This window comes from Symphalangus syndactylus, chromosome 19, assembly GCF_028878055.3.
Source record: "Symphalangus syndactylus isolate Jambi chromosome 19, NHGRI_mSymSyn1-v2.1_pri, whole genome shotgun sequence".
Classification (NCBI taxonomy): domain Eukaryota; kingdom Metazoa; phylum Chordata; class Mammalia; order Primates; family Hylobatidae; genus Symphalangus; species Symphalangus syndactylus.
In genome coordinates, this window is record NC_072434.2 from 59,751,597 (window position 1) to 59,766,065 (window position 14,469).

The 14,469-nt window shown below is 39.1% G+C and overlaps 1 protein-coding gene across 5 annotated transcripts in view; it reads left to right on the forward strand.

Moving 5' to 3' along the window:
- Positions 1–14,469, forward strand: part of CENPF (centromere protein F) — a 140,806-nt gene that overhangs the window by 62,808 nt on the left and 63,529 nt on the right. The window contains exon 21 of one of the 5 annotated variants that reach the window (XM_063613912.1): positions 12,377–12,491. The exons of 3 other annotated variants lie outside the window; for them this stretch is intronic. In XM_063613912.1, coding sequence (XP_063469982.1) covers positions 12,377–12,397 — 21 coding nt within the window. In that variant the 3' untranslated portion in view covers positions 12,398–12,491. Of the gene's footprint in view, positions 1–10,624; positions 10,747–12,376; positions 12,492–14,469 lie in introns of those variants that run through there. One more of the 5 variants, XM_063613913.1, reaches the window with a different exon arrangement.

The following is a 14,469-nucleotide window of genomic DNA, read 5'->3' on the forward strand; positions in this document are numbered from 1 at the left end:
CTTGCTGGCAAGGCTGTGGTGAAAAGGGAATGCCTATAGAGTGATGGTGGGAATACAAATTAATTCAGCCACTCAGGAAAGCGGTTTGGAGATTTCTCAAAGAACTTAAAATAGAACTACCATTCTACCCAGCAATCCCATTACTGGGTATATACCCAAAGGCAAATAAGTCATTCTGCCAAAAAGACACATGCACTCCTATGTTCGTCACAGCACTATTCACAAGAGCAAAGATATGGAATCAACCTAGGTGCCCATCAATGGTGGACTGGATGAAGAAAATGTGCTACATATACCCCATGGAATACTATGATGCCATAAATAAGAAATCATGTACTTTGCAGCAACATGGATACAATTGGAGGCCATTATCCTAAGCAGATTAACTCAGGAAACCAAATACCACAGGTTCTCACTTGTAAGTTGGAGCTAAATATTGGGTACATGTGGACATAAAGATGGGAACAATAGACACTGAGGACTACTAGATGAGGGAAGGAGGAAGGGGGGACCTAGAGTTGAGAAACTATTGGGTATTATGCTCACTACTTTGATGACGGGATCGATCATACCCCAAACCTCAGCATTATGAGATATACCCATGTAACAAACTTGCACATGTACTGCCTGTATCTAAAAAGTGGAAGTTACGTATTAAAAAAAGTTTGGTTTGGAAAACCAAATGCAAAATATTTCAAATACAAACGTTTAGTATAATGTAGACATTAAAAGTGAAAGGTGTCAGAATGCCTTGGGGTCCCATTTGACCTTGGACAAATTACTTAATTTTCTGTGCCTCAGTTTCTTTTTTTTTTCTTTTTTTTTTTTTTTTTTGAGACAGAGTCTTGCTTTGTCACCCAGGCTGGAGTGCAGTAGTATAATCTTGGCTCACTGCAACCTCCACCTCCTGTGTTCAAGCAATTCTCCTGCCTCAGCCTCCTGAGTAGCTGGGATTACAGGCACCTACCACCACGCCAGGCTAATTTTTGTATTTTTAGAAGAGACGGGGTTTCACCATGTTGGCCAGGCTGGTCTTGAACTCCTGGCCTCAGCTGATCCCCCTGCCTTGGCCTACCAAAGTGCTGGGATTACAGGCATGAGCCACCATGCCCAGCCTCAGTTTCTTTATTGTTAAAATTGGATATAAATAATAATACCTCTTGGAGTTGTCATGATGATTAGTTAATTTGTTAATACTTTACACTTATGATTTTACACTCAATAGAATGTTGGTTATTCTGTATAATTACACATAATTTCTTTCAGGTCAAGTTCCGATCTGAAATCTTCACTAATGTCAATACCATAATGCTTATTTTGCAAATGAGTTTAATCATTATAGATTTGTACATATCATTCAATTATTGATCTTGCAAATGAATCATTTACGGGTTTTTAGTTTTTGTTTGCTTGGGTCATTAAAAATATCTAAACAAAACAATCAGTACAATTTTATTTACAAATGGGTTGTGCTCCTGAAGCATAAATATAAATTAGTTGTTTGGAACTCAGAATACATTTCCTTGTAGAAACAACATTGTAAGTTGTGCCTAAGTTTAAGCCCAGGAAGCCAAGTTAGCTCTTACTATGTTAACATGACAATTAAGTTTATTTCAACCATATGGAACCTTCATTGATATCATTGTTTCTTTGGAAAAGTGTATTTTAAGGATGAAGTTGCCATAAACTCAATTTTTTACTCCTCAACTGTCTTCCCAATGTATCCCACTCTTCTCTTTCCATTTCGTGGTATTGGACAGGAATGATTTAGCAGTCTGAGGATGGAGAAATCAAGATGTAGAGTCCTGTCCACCACATTTCTACAACAGCAGCTGCTCCCAGGCTGAAAGGGAAAGTGATAGTTTTTATGCTGCAGGCAATGCCAGTTTTATGTAATGTTGGTGTATTTGTGTGTGTAAATTTAAGTGGTTTGTTAAACTACTTAACATTTTTGATGTTTTAGAAAATTACAAGGAAATACATATCCCCAAGCTTCGTATACTTTTGTTGACTTGCAAGTTGACTTCCAGCCCCCAAAATTTCCACCAGCCTCCCTCCCCTCAATTCAAAGATGGTGGCAGATGAATAAGATTACTATACTTTGTTATTCTTCCTTTTCTAGGATGCCTTGAGGATGATCCAGAGAATAATGTATAAAAATACCCCATTTGCCAAACCAAATGCTTGAAGTTTCAAATGCTTTATCTCATTTGATATTTAATAATGCTGTCAAGTGGGTCCTTACTTAAGAAGGGACCCAATGAAGTTGTTAAGTTTGTGTCAAAACAAAACTGAGAGTTCTAGTCTTGGACCGCAGCACAAGGTCCTTCATATATGACCGTACAACTTCCCAGTAGAGAGTAAAGGGATTTGATCTAGGAAGAAAACTACCAGCCTGGCAGGTTCTTTTCAGAACCCAATTCTGAGCTCAACAGGGGAAGTTTCCTTCTATTAGGGCTTAGGTCAACTCCATGCCAAAGGAAAATTTGCTTCATTTAACCTTTTGATTTGGCATCCAGGTTCCTAGCAAAAATTACACTGTTGTAATAATAAGAAATTTCACTTCTCCTACTTTTGTTTTCTCCAACACTGCTTTTGCAAGAGTGTGGAAAAATGAGCAGCTTTCTATAGTTACAGACTTTCTAGAGAAACATTAGGATATTTCTGAGTTTTAAATGTGAGCAGATCCTCTTGGTGTTGAAATCACAGCTGTGTTATCTAACAGAGCATTTGCTGGCCGCATGCCCACTCCCTCCTGCTAGACCCTGACTCCTTGGGCAGTTCACATGAGGGTGTTATTTGTCCTGGATACCATCTGTTTGTTGTTTTAACGGTCATCTTCTTGGATTTAGACCAGCAGAGGGTCATGAGGGTGCCCTGTGTTCACCCACAATGCTTTGTTCCCTCCGTGCTATTTATGCACAGCCTACATTGTATGCCTACACAGAGGCATGGTGGTCACTTTCCTTGGAACCATAAACAGGTAGGGAAGGAAAGAAGTGCCAATGCTCTGGTTTGTAAACAGGTGTACTGAGTGTGGAGATGATTTTCCTTCCAAAAAAGCCAAGACTTGACCATATCCGTGAGCTACATCTTGGCTCTGCCCAACTAGTTTTTTCAGAGGCTGGACATTCAACCTATGAGACCATCAGAGACTCAATCCATATAGAAACAGCAGATGTTCATGGACTTGCATATAGCCTGTTTTAATGCTAGGACAAATAAATGGAGGATACCCATCATTCCTAGAATTTAAAACAAGTTCTTATTGAACAAGTTCTTATTGAAATTTATCGCAAATTCTGCCTACCAATCTGTTCATATGAAAACCAGAAGCCCAAGTTACATCCTAAATCTTGTTCCAACATGTGTAGCAAAATTAGATTATTTCCCCCTTGAGACTGTCATAAACTCATTTAAGAAGAGAATATGTTGGTTTGGAAGCATCTCATACTGATTTCCCAAATCTGGTGTAGATTGCAGTCAATGAAGAGATGTCTTTTAAACCAAGTTCAACTATTTTTTAATTGTCCCCATACAGAAATTTTTTTGTTGCTGTGTCAGAGATGGTGATTGCCTATCCAATGGTCACTTCTGCTTTCCTTCTTGTCAATAGAACCCCACTATTGGGTTGGGCAGCAGTTTGCTCAGAGAATATGGACCCATTCCCAGGAAAGGATAATTAGCACAAGCCAATTATGGTGATCCCATTGTCTTTTGCCAGTTATTGGTTATGATAACCACCCTACAGTGACTAATTTTGAGGCTAGAAATGAGGCATTTCCAAGACACTGAGGATGCTAGGTCAGAAAGATGGGAAGAAACTGGGTCCTCAATTACTTTGCTAAGCTTCTGAACCAACCTTGGACTTGTCATGTCAGAAAATGAAAAATTATTTTCTAAAGCAACTTCCAGTAGGAAATCATGTTACTTCACCCACGAACTTCCTGATTGAATTGCAAATCCTGTTTCCAGATTTTTTGTTAGTCAACATCTACTCTCTTTACCTTTTCTTTGGGTTTGGCCTGCTACTGAACAAGAGAGCACTTGAAAACCCAGTTGCTTAATGAGCTTAATTTCTCCAAGTCTGTCCTGAAAAGCAATTCTACTTAGATTGGTACAAGGCACCTGTCTGAAACCTAATTTTACCCTCTGAAATGGACTGAGTTACATAGAGCAATAGATGAAGGAAGTATAAAATTTTCCAATGCCTCTTGATTTAAACTTGATTCAAACTAGGCGATTCATTCTGCCTATTGTGATTTTCCTGAACATCACATAATTGAAATTATAATCACTAAAAATCCAAAATCAAATGACTTTTGGAGTGTTCATACTTCTATTATAACAATATGGTTTAATTATCTAGGTTTTTCTTATCACTTTGAAGATGAAGAAATTGAGATCCTAAGTGGGAAATAGTTTTTTTCTACACCCCATACCATGTCCTAAAACCTATATGCCAGCTGCCCAGAATGGTGCTTTTTAAGAAATAGAACATATGGCCAGTCAGTGTGAATACTTATTTGCACATTTTCTTTTCTAGAAATGATCATTTGTGGCATTGGAAGGAGTAATAAGTTTCGATGACATTAAGAAAATTGGATCTTGAGTTTCCTGCAGGTGGAATAGCTCTCTACTCTGCCCTGCCTTTAAGACCAGGGGATATACTAGTCCCTACTAGTAGGGAAACCACGATCAGATTGCCAGCTTGGAGAGATATGTGTGCACATATTAATGGGATAGTCATGAAGACTGACACATAAAGTATGAATGCCCAGTGTTTATAGTGGCAGCATCACAGAACCTTTCCTTCCCTCACCAGGCTTTTCCCCTAGCCAAAGCCCATGCTAAAAGTCATCCTCTTTATGCATCCCAGGGCTTCTTTTTAGTAGTTTTCAAACACAGCAATGTGTGCCTTTTACACAATTTGGGCTTTACATTTTTAAAAAAACATCTTTGGATAAAGCCTGTCAGAATTTTAAGATCTCCTCTTTCTTTTTTTTTTTTTTAACTTTTGTTTTAGTTCAAGGGTATGTGTGCAGGTTTGTTATGCAGGTAAATTGCATGGTGCGGGGATGGGATTTGGCGTACAGATTATTTTGTCACCCAGGTAATAAGCATAGTACCTAATAGGCAATTTTTTGATCCTCACCCACTTCCCACCCTACATCTTCAAGTAGACCCTGCTGTCTATTGTTCCCTTCTTTGTGTCCATGTGTAGTCAATGTTTAGCTCCCACTTATAAGTCAGAACATGTGCTATTTGGTTTTCTGTTCCTGTATTAGTTGGCTTATGGCTTCCAGCTCTATCCATGTTGCTGCAAAGAACATGATTTAGTTTGTTTTTATGACTGTGTAGTATTCCGTGGTGTATATGTACCACGTTTTCTTTATCCAGTCCACCATTCATGGGCATGCAAGTTGATTCCATAAGACCTCCTTTTTTCTTCCCCCAGACTCCTTCCCTTTATGCATAGAACTTACTTGAATTAGATTCAATTTATGAAAACCAGAGGAAAATCAGAGGATGAATATTGACCTTTCCATTTGATTGCTTAGTATGCCCTTTAAATAACAGTGGATGGGCCCTACCATATTATTTTAGAAATAACTAACCACTTGACAGAAAGATTAGGCTTAGGAGAGACATTTAACAGTAAGGTATTAAAGGGTTGCACCCCACTGAAGATCAGGCTGAAATACAAATGAAGAGTCTCTGCAGTGTTCATTTGAAAAGCAAAGTATCTTTTTGGTCAATATTATAGCAACAGAGAACTCAGAAAATAGAAAAAAGTATTGTTTATCAACCCACCCCAACTCAAAAAATTATGATTTTTATCTGTAATATCAATAGTGAGAACAGGGTCTTCTCGTGTAACTTTTCATGACACATCCATAGAGAAAGGTCTTTACCGTATGTTGTTTTTTTTTTTTTCTGATGAAATTGGATTTATCCCAGAAATGCAAACTTGGCTTATCACAAACAAACAAAACAAAAAACCTACCGAGAATTCACCTAATAAATTATAAAAGAAACCCCATATGATCATCTTAGCAGGTACCAAAAAAGCATTTGATAAGTTTCAATGCTCACTTGTGGTAAAAACTTCTAGCAAACTAGAAATAGAAAGGAAATTTATTTACCTCATAAAGAAATCAAAACTGTATAATAATGACAAAAACACATCAAAAGCATTTTTTTAAAAAATCAGATATAGGGGTTGAAAAAAAAACCTTTCCATCAAAAAGTGGGCAAAGGATATGAACAGACACTTCTCAAAAGAAGACATTTATGCAGCCAACAGACACATGAAAAAATGCTCATCATCACTGGCCATCAGAGAAAAGCAAATCAAAACCACAATGAGATACCATCTTATACCAGTTAGAATGGCAATCATTAAAAAGTCAGGAAACAACAGGTGCTGGAGAGGATGTGGAGAAATAGGAACGCTTTTACACTGTTGGTGGGACTGTAAACTAGTTCAACCATTGTAGAAGACAGTGTGGCGATTCCTCAAGGATCTAGTACTAGGAATACCATTTGACCCAGCCATCCCATTACTGGGCATATACCCAAAGGATTATAAATCATGCTACTATAAAGACACATGGACATGTATGTTTATAGCAGCACTATTCACAATAGCAAAGACTTGGAACCAACACTAATGTCCATCAATGATAGACTGGATTAAGAAAATGTGGCACATATACACCATGGAATACTATGCAGCCATAAAAAGGATGAGTTCATATCCTTTGTAGGGACATGGATGAAGCTAGAAACCATCATTCTGAGCAAACTATCGCAAGGACAGAAAACCAAACACTGCATGTTCTCATTCATAGGTGGGAATTGAACAATAAGAACACTTGGACACAGGGTGGGGAACATCACACACTAGGGCCTTTCATGGGGTGGGCGGGGAAGGGATAGCATTAGGAGATATACCTAATGAAAATGACGCGTTAATGGGTGCAGCACACCAACATGGCACATGGATACATATGTAACAAACCTGCACGTTGTGCACATGTACCCTAGAACTTAAAGTATAATAATAATAAAAAAAAGAAAAAAAGGCTTTATAAATCACAGTTGATACAATTGTTTACATAGAATCCAAAAGAATTTACATTCAAATTACTAGAATAAGTAAGGGCTTGGCAATGTTGGTGGATATAAGACCAATATATAAAAACTAACTTCAAGGCTGGGCGCAGTGGCTCATGCTTGTAATCCCAGCACTTTGGGGGGCCGAGGCGGGCAGATCACTTGAGGTCAGGAGTTCGAGACCAGCCTGGCCAACATGATGAAACCCCATCTATACTAAAAATACAAAAATTAGCCGGGCATGGTGGCGTGTGCCTGTAATCCCAGCTACTTGGGAGGCTGAGGCAGGAGAATCTCCTGAACCCAGGAGGCGGAGGTTGCAGTGAGCCGAGATCGTGCCACTGCACTCCAGCCTGGGAGACAGAGTGAGATTCCATCTCAAAAAAACAAACACACAAACAAAAAGAAAGGAAACAACAAAAAAAACAAAACTACAAGATCTTTACCACATGGCCTATTGAGATAGCTGTTTACCAAGGTTTCCTCTGAGCTTTGTTTATTGTTACTTTTTTAATGTCTGAAAAAGATGAACATTTTAAAGAAGTCTTTGTTTTCAAGTTTTCTGTATTAAATTCCCACTGTAACTGGTTTCTCATGTCCAAAATAAAATAAAACTGATTAAGGTAAATAAGCCAGGGATTTTTTTTTTTTTTTAAAGATTGGTCTGCTTTGATACCATATCCATTTCACAAGTAACTGATAATCAGTGAATGGTGGTCATAATCTTCGAATGGTGGTAATCTATGAATGATAATCTATGAATGGTGATGGGTCAGGAAGAGCTGAGAGTTGATCAGTGAGGAAAGAAACAAAACAAGAAACAAGGCGGGAAAGGGGAGCACTGAGCAGATGGGAAGAGGAGGCACAATGTGGGTAAGAAAGGAATGCAAGGTTGGGGTGAGATATGCCTATCCCAAATAAAGGAGCATTTGCTCTGTTCCAGTTTCAGCTCAAGAACTGGAAGTTTGATTGTCTTGTGGAGAATTGCTAATTGCAGACTGGGAAGGGAAGACTTTGGACCTCAATCTAATAGCTATTTCCTGTTAAGGCCCTTATTTTACCACTACGGACACATGGAGGCCACTACATCACTCTCCTTGGATTTCTTTCTACTCTCATCTATTTTCCGGGCACAGAAAAAAAAACCCTCAGCTTATTTAAAGAGGTTAGCTTTGAACTGAAAATCAGATTAATTCAACCCAAACTCTAACCTAATAGTTTTAGCTTCTGCCACCACATTTTTGACCAGTGATGTTCTCCAGTATTGACTTGGACTAGTTTAGATTCTTCCACCCTAGTGCTACTTAATTTTCTGAAATAAGTTTCTCTATTACCTTCTTCATTCAGTCTTTATTCTATCCAATTTTCCATAGGCTAGGAAACAACTAGGAGGAAAGTCAAAAGATGCAGATAATCCCTAAAGGACCAAGAAAAATGACCTGTAATCACCTTAAAATAGAATGTATTATTTCTCTCTTTAACCTTCAAAGACTTCCTCATCTAATTTTCCTATTTCCATATCCCTTCTCTGCTACTTTTCTGGGCAGAATTCTTCTGAATTACCTTTGATTTCACTCTTCTATCTCCACAACCTGCTTTACAATTACATTATTCCTTATTTAAATGTTCAAAGAGATATTTTGTATCAAAGCTTATGTAAGTGACTGCTAGTTGTTCCCAATAGTTATTCTTCCTCCTCCTCCCTTCTCCTCCTCCTCCTCCTCCCTTCTCCTCCTCCTCCTCCCTTCTCCTCCTCCTCCTCCCTTCTCCTCCTCCTCCCTTCTCTTCCTCCTCCTCCCTTCTCCTCCTCCTCCTCCCTTCTCCTCCCTCCTTCCTCCTCCTCCTCCCTTCTCCTCCCTCCTTTCTCCTCCCCCTCCCCCTCCACCTCCTCCTCCTTCTCCTCCTTCTCCTCCTTCTCCTTCTCCTCCTTCTCCTTCTCCTTCTCCTTCTCCTTCTCCTTCTTCTGCTTCTGCTTCTGCTTCTGCTTCTTCTTCTTCTTCCCCCTTCATCAGCAGAACTCCACTTTCTGTCTGAGCATATTATTGCCTTTAGGAAAAATTTTTCTCGGCCTCCTTTGCAGGTACATAAGCTCATGTGATTAACTTCTGACCAATAATATATAAGCAAAATTGTCTTTTGGGACTCCTGGGAAATCTTAAAGAGAGGGGACATGGCTTTCTTCTGTTTGTCATCCTTTGTGCTTCTAATATATGGATATGGTGACTAGAACTTTGACTTAAGCCAGGAGAAAGAGAGCTGCACTCTACATGTGGGAGAGCAGAGAAATAGAAGGAGGGTGGATCCCAGGTGGCTTTGTGGAGCCCTGGACCTTCTAACTGTGGACTAAATTTCTTTCTTGTTTGAAGACTATTTTGTTTTCTTTTCAGAAGCCAAAACTAATCCTCACTAATACAAAGATTCATAATTCCTTAAGTGATGCTGAAAATTAAAATCTTCATGTGATTGCGGCAGTTACCTATGAGATCTGCTCTATGGGAATCAAACATTCATTAGAAAATAAAGCTAGAGGCAGGGAAGGCAAATTTCATATAAAAGTTGGACTCTAGAACTTGGTAACTTTCTGTGTACCCCCTTTTCCCTTCTCTGAGAAACTCCTCTCAGTTTATTCTCTGCAGCCTAGAGGGCTACAGTCATTCAGGAACTGGCTCTTGTGTCAACAAGGGTGGCAGCTCAGCTATGAAGGCCATCTGAATGTAACATTTGGACCCTGGTTCTCTGCTGCTGTCTGTTCTGCTCCCTTTTATCTTTCCCTTGGCCTGGACCTATGACTCGTCTGTTCCTGACCAGGCTGACTTATTTGTTGTTGAACCCAAGTATGGCTTTGACTTTCTACCAAAGAAAGCAAACTAACTAAAAACAAAACTTCTCCACGTACATATTCATTGTAGGCAAATTAAAAATATTTTTTTAAATGTAGGAATAAAAGAATTCACCCATTATTCCAACATTTAGTCATGACTCCAGTCATTAAACACCAGTTTAATCTCTTTATTCTATATATTGATATATATAGAATATTGATATTTTAAATATGAATTCTCCTTTTAATTTTTATTGTGCATGTAATGAGTGTTCAACAGAGAAAATTTGGGAAATATAGAAAAATAAACACAAAAAGTGATCTCATCATTTATCATTAAGAGATGGCCTCATTTTCCCTCTGCTCTTCACCTCCCTCCTCCAATTGACTAAATGGCCCTTCCGTTCACTCTGTGTCTTAAGCTAGGAATCTAGAAGACATCATTGGTTGCTTTTCTGCCTTATATCCCATATACAAGCAATCACTAAAGATTGTTGATTCTATTCTCTAAAAATCTCTTTATTCCATTTTCATGACCATTGACACCACCCTAGTACAAGCCACTTGAATTGCTCACCACACCAGCTTTTTAACGGATCTGCCTGTATCCCTTGGCTTGCTGTCGTCTTGCATGCCCTCTCTCCCCCATCTAACCAGCTCCATCCATTCTTTTTTTTTTTTTAGACATAGTCTCGCTTTGTAACCCAGTCTGGAGTGATGTGACACGATCTCAGCTCCTTGCAATCTTCGCCTCCTGAGTTCAAGCAATTCTCCTGCCTCAGCCTTCCGAGTAGCTGGGATTATAGGCATGTAGCACCACACCCAGATAATTTTTGTAATTTTAGTAGAGACTGGGTTTCACTGTGTTGCCCAGGCTGGTCTCAAACTCCTGATCTCAGGTGATCCGCCTGCCTTGGCCTCCCAAAGTGCTGAGATTACAGGCACGAGCCACTGTACCCAGCCTCCGTTCTTCTTCTCCTCCTTCTTCTTCTTCTTCTTCTTCTTCTTCTTCTTCTTCTTCTTCTTCTTCTTCTTCTTCTTCTTCTTCTTCTTCTTCTTCTTCTTCCTCCTCCTCCTCCTCCTCCTCCTCCTCCTTCTTCTTCTCCTTCTCCTTCTCCTTCTTCTTCTTTCTTTCTTCTTCTTCTTCTTCTTTCTCTTCCTCCCTGGCACAATACTGGTTTATACTTAGTCCAAGACCAATGTACACCTGGTGGCAGTTACTTAAGTTTCAGACATGCTATAAAACACAGCAAGCATCACTACTTGCATTACTCATTCTCTATTTACCATGCATTGGCTTAAATTTGTATTGCTTATCCTGTCACATCCATTGTCACTAAATGGAACATACCCTAAAATTTTTTGTAGATTTGGTCATCCCTAGCACACTACCCTGCATGGAGAAAGCTTTGATAAATAGTTATTGATCACTGTATAGCTGAACAATTAATTTTGAAAAACTGAACCATAATTGCTCAAAGTCTAGATATAGATTTTTTTTTTTCCAATTGGAAAATCAAGAATGAAATTGTGGTCTTTTAGATTTTTATAAAAAGAAGAAAACTCCAGAGTTACATGAGTTTTATTTTTAAAGTGGCGGTAACCATGATCACCTCTCAAAACACTATATTTTACTTAAACTTAGAACAAACACTTACTGTAACCTAATTAGATGGTTTATGCTTCCCTAATCTACTCATTTCTATTCCTGCATTCAAACTATTTCTAACATTCCTTGGACTCTTCCTGATTCCAAGTCCTACCTAATCCCGTAACGCCCAATGTAAGTATTGCTTTTTTGGTATAGCCTTCTCCAACCACCTCCTTGGTTATCACTTTCTCCTGGGATGATACAGTGGCCTCCCATTTGGTTTTCAGTTTAAGCACAACAGTGTAACAGATGCTGTATTTCTCTGTATATTTCTACCTCCTCATCATTTCTTTGGGGACAGTAGAGTGTCCTACATGTTTTTATACTCCCAGTTCAAGTGTAGGGACCGGTCTATAAATATTTACTGATGATTATTACCTGGATGACAGTTGCTTCTCTCTTTTACCTGGACACAACAAGCATGAGAAATTGACAAAGATGTACTGACTTCCCAGCCTTAGCCCTGGCTGGTAGCAAGAGCTACCTTACAGGATTTGTTTTTGTTAAAGTCAGACTAAATACATCTTAAACAACCACGTCTTTTTCCATAGCTGCTTCAATTGATGGATTGGGCAAACATCTCACAGAAAATTCTCTGTGATTAATCTTGTCCCAGAATCCACAGAGTTATTCTCATTATGTCTTGGATAGAGAGAAAGGTACACAGACAAGCACTTTCCTTCCACTTGTTAGATAGCCATTGTTTACTTGCCACTTATTTACAAATAAGTAAACCACTTGTTTACTTGCCACTCAGAACAACTAATTCTCACCTTTTCTTTCAGATAAGTTCAAATGGTATATAGTTCAAGGATCGAATCACAGAAAGGTCAAGAAATTGATGCCCAGGGAGTTGCATGTATTTCATCTTTTCTCTTTTAATAAGATTATCTTATATGACTTTGTAAGTACAATAGGACCTAATATATCCATTCCTCATAAATGTTGGATTTGTGAAAATGTGTGATACACTCTAGACAGATTACCATCTGTTTTTGCATTATCTGGGAAGAACATGTTTTCCAAATGAATTAAAAATGATAAATAAGATCAAGAGGAATGCTTATCACATTAACTTTTAAAGTTTATTTTTATTTTTTAAGATTCCATCTTTGCTTTAAATTTTTTTCCTAAGCTAGGCATGGTGGCTCGTGCCTGTAATCCAGGACTCTGGGAGGCCAAGATGGGAGAATTGCTTGAGGCCAGAACCTGGAGACCATCCTGGGAAACATAGTGAGACCACTACCTCTAAAAAAAATTTAACTGGGCCTGGTGGTACACACCTGTAGTCTCAGCTACTCAGGAGGCTGAGGTGGGAGGGTTGCTTGAGCCCAGGAGTTCGAGGCTGCACTGAGCTCTGAGATTGTGCCATTTGCACTCCAGTTGGGAGACAGAATGAGACCCTGTCTAAAAGAAAAAAAAAAGGTTTCCTCTTTCATCTATGGTAGTTTATAAAACCTATTTTCTCTGCTTCAGACCACCCCTTCTATCCTTGTTTTGTGAAAGAAGCCATGTTTCTGTTTTGTGATTTGGCTCTTGGCTTTCTCAGTAATAAGCACTTGAGGGATACTGGAAAGTTAGAAGAAGGAACTAGCTCCTTCTTGTTTGCTGCCGGTCAGCATCACCCTCAGCCTCTCTTTTCACTCTGGCAGTGGCAGTCTATTTCAGTAGCAGCATCTGGATTTAGTTTACAATTTTCCCAACAATCACCAGCCTCATTGTATTCCCTTACGGAACCAGCAACAGTGAAGTCCTTCTTCCAAGTTTTTGCTTTTTTTATTTTTTTACCCCGAGATGGAGTCTAGCTTTGTCACCCAGGCTGGAGTGCAGTGGCATGATCTCGGCTCACTGCAACCTCTGCCTCCTGGGTTCAAGCGATTCTCCTGCCTCAGCCTCCTGAAAAGCTGGGATTACAGGCATGTGCCATTATGCCCAGCTAATTTTTGTATTTTTAGTAGAGATGGGGTTTCACCATGTTGGCCAGGCTGGTCTTGAGCTCCTGACCTCAAGTAATCCGCCCACCTCTGCCTCCCAAAGTGTTGGGATTACAGGTGCGAGGCACAGCACCCAGCCTAGTTTTTGCTTTTTAATAATTTTTACCCCTTCCATTTGTTCCTTTGGACTTAAGAGTGTAGTAGCTGCTTAGTGTGGTTGCAAGTTTGGGAATCCTCTGTGGTTTTTTTTGCATTTTCCATTCTTCAATATTCAGTTAACAATTCTTTATATTAAATTCACTTTGTTTAAACAACTAGTAGCATTTCTGTCTCTTGACTGGACTGTGACTGATACAGATCATATAGGTTGTCTTATGTACTTGAAGGTTTATATATATATTAATATATATTTTTCTGTCTCTCATATATATGAGTATATGAGACAGACTCTTATTCTGTCACTCAGGCTGGAGTGCAGTGGTATAATCACAGCTCACTGCAGCCTCAACCTCCCAGGCTCAAGCGATCCTCCCACCTCAGCCTCCCAAGTAGCTAGGACTATAGGCACGTACCACTATGCCCAACTATTTTTATTTTATTTTATTTTTTGTAGAGACAGAGTCTCTACAAAATGTTGCTCAGGCTGGCCTTGAACCCCTGGGCTCAAGGGATCCTCCTGCCTTGGCCTCCCAAAGTGCTGAGATTACAGGTGTTAGCCATTGTGCCTCACCTAAAAATATTTTAAATAAATCCTTTAATCCATATATTTCACCTTTTCAAATTTCCACTAAATATATCTGAATTAGTGCCACATTGTAGAAATCATTATTTCCCTCTCTATAATCACCTACTTACTGGCTTGATGCTAATAGTGTACCTCAAGACTTAAAAATAATCCAAAAATTTCCATTTCCAGCTAGTAAAAATTGCTATTGTTCTGTGTT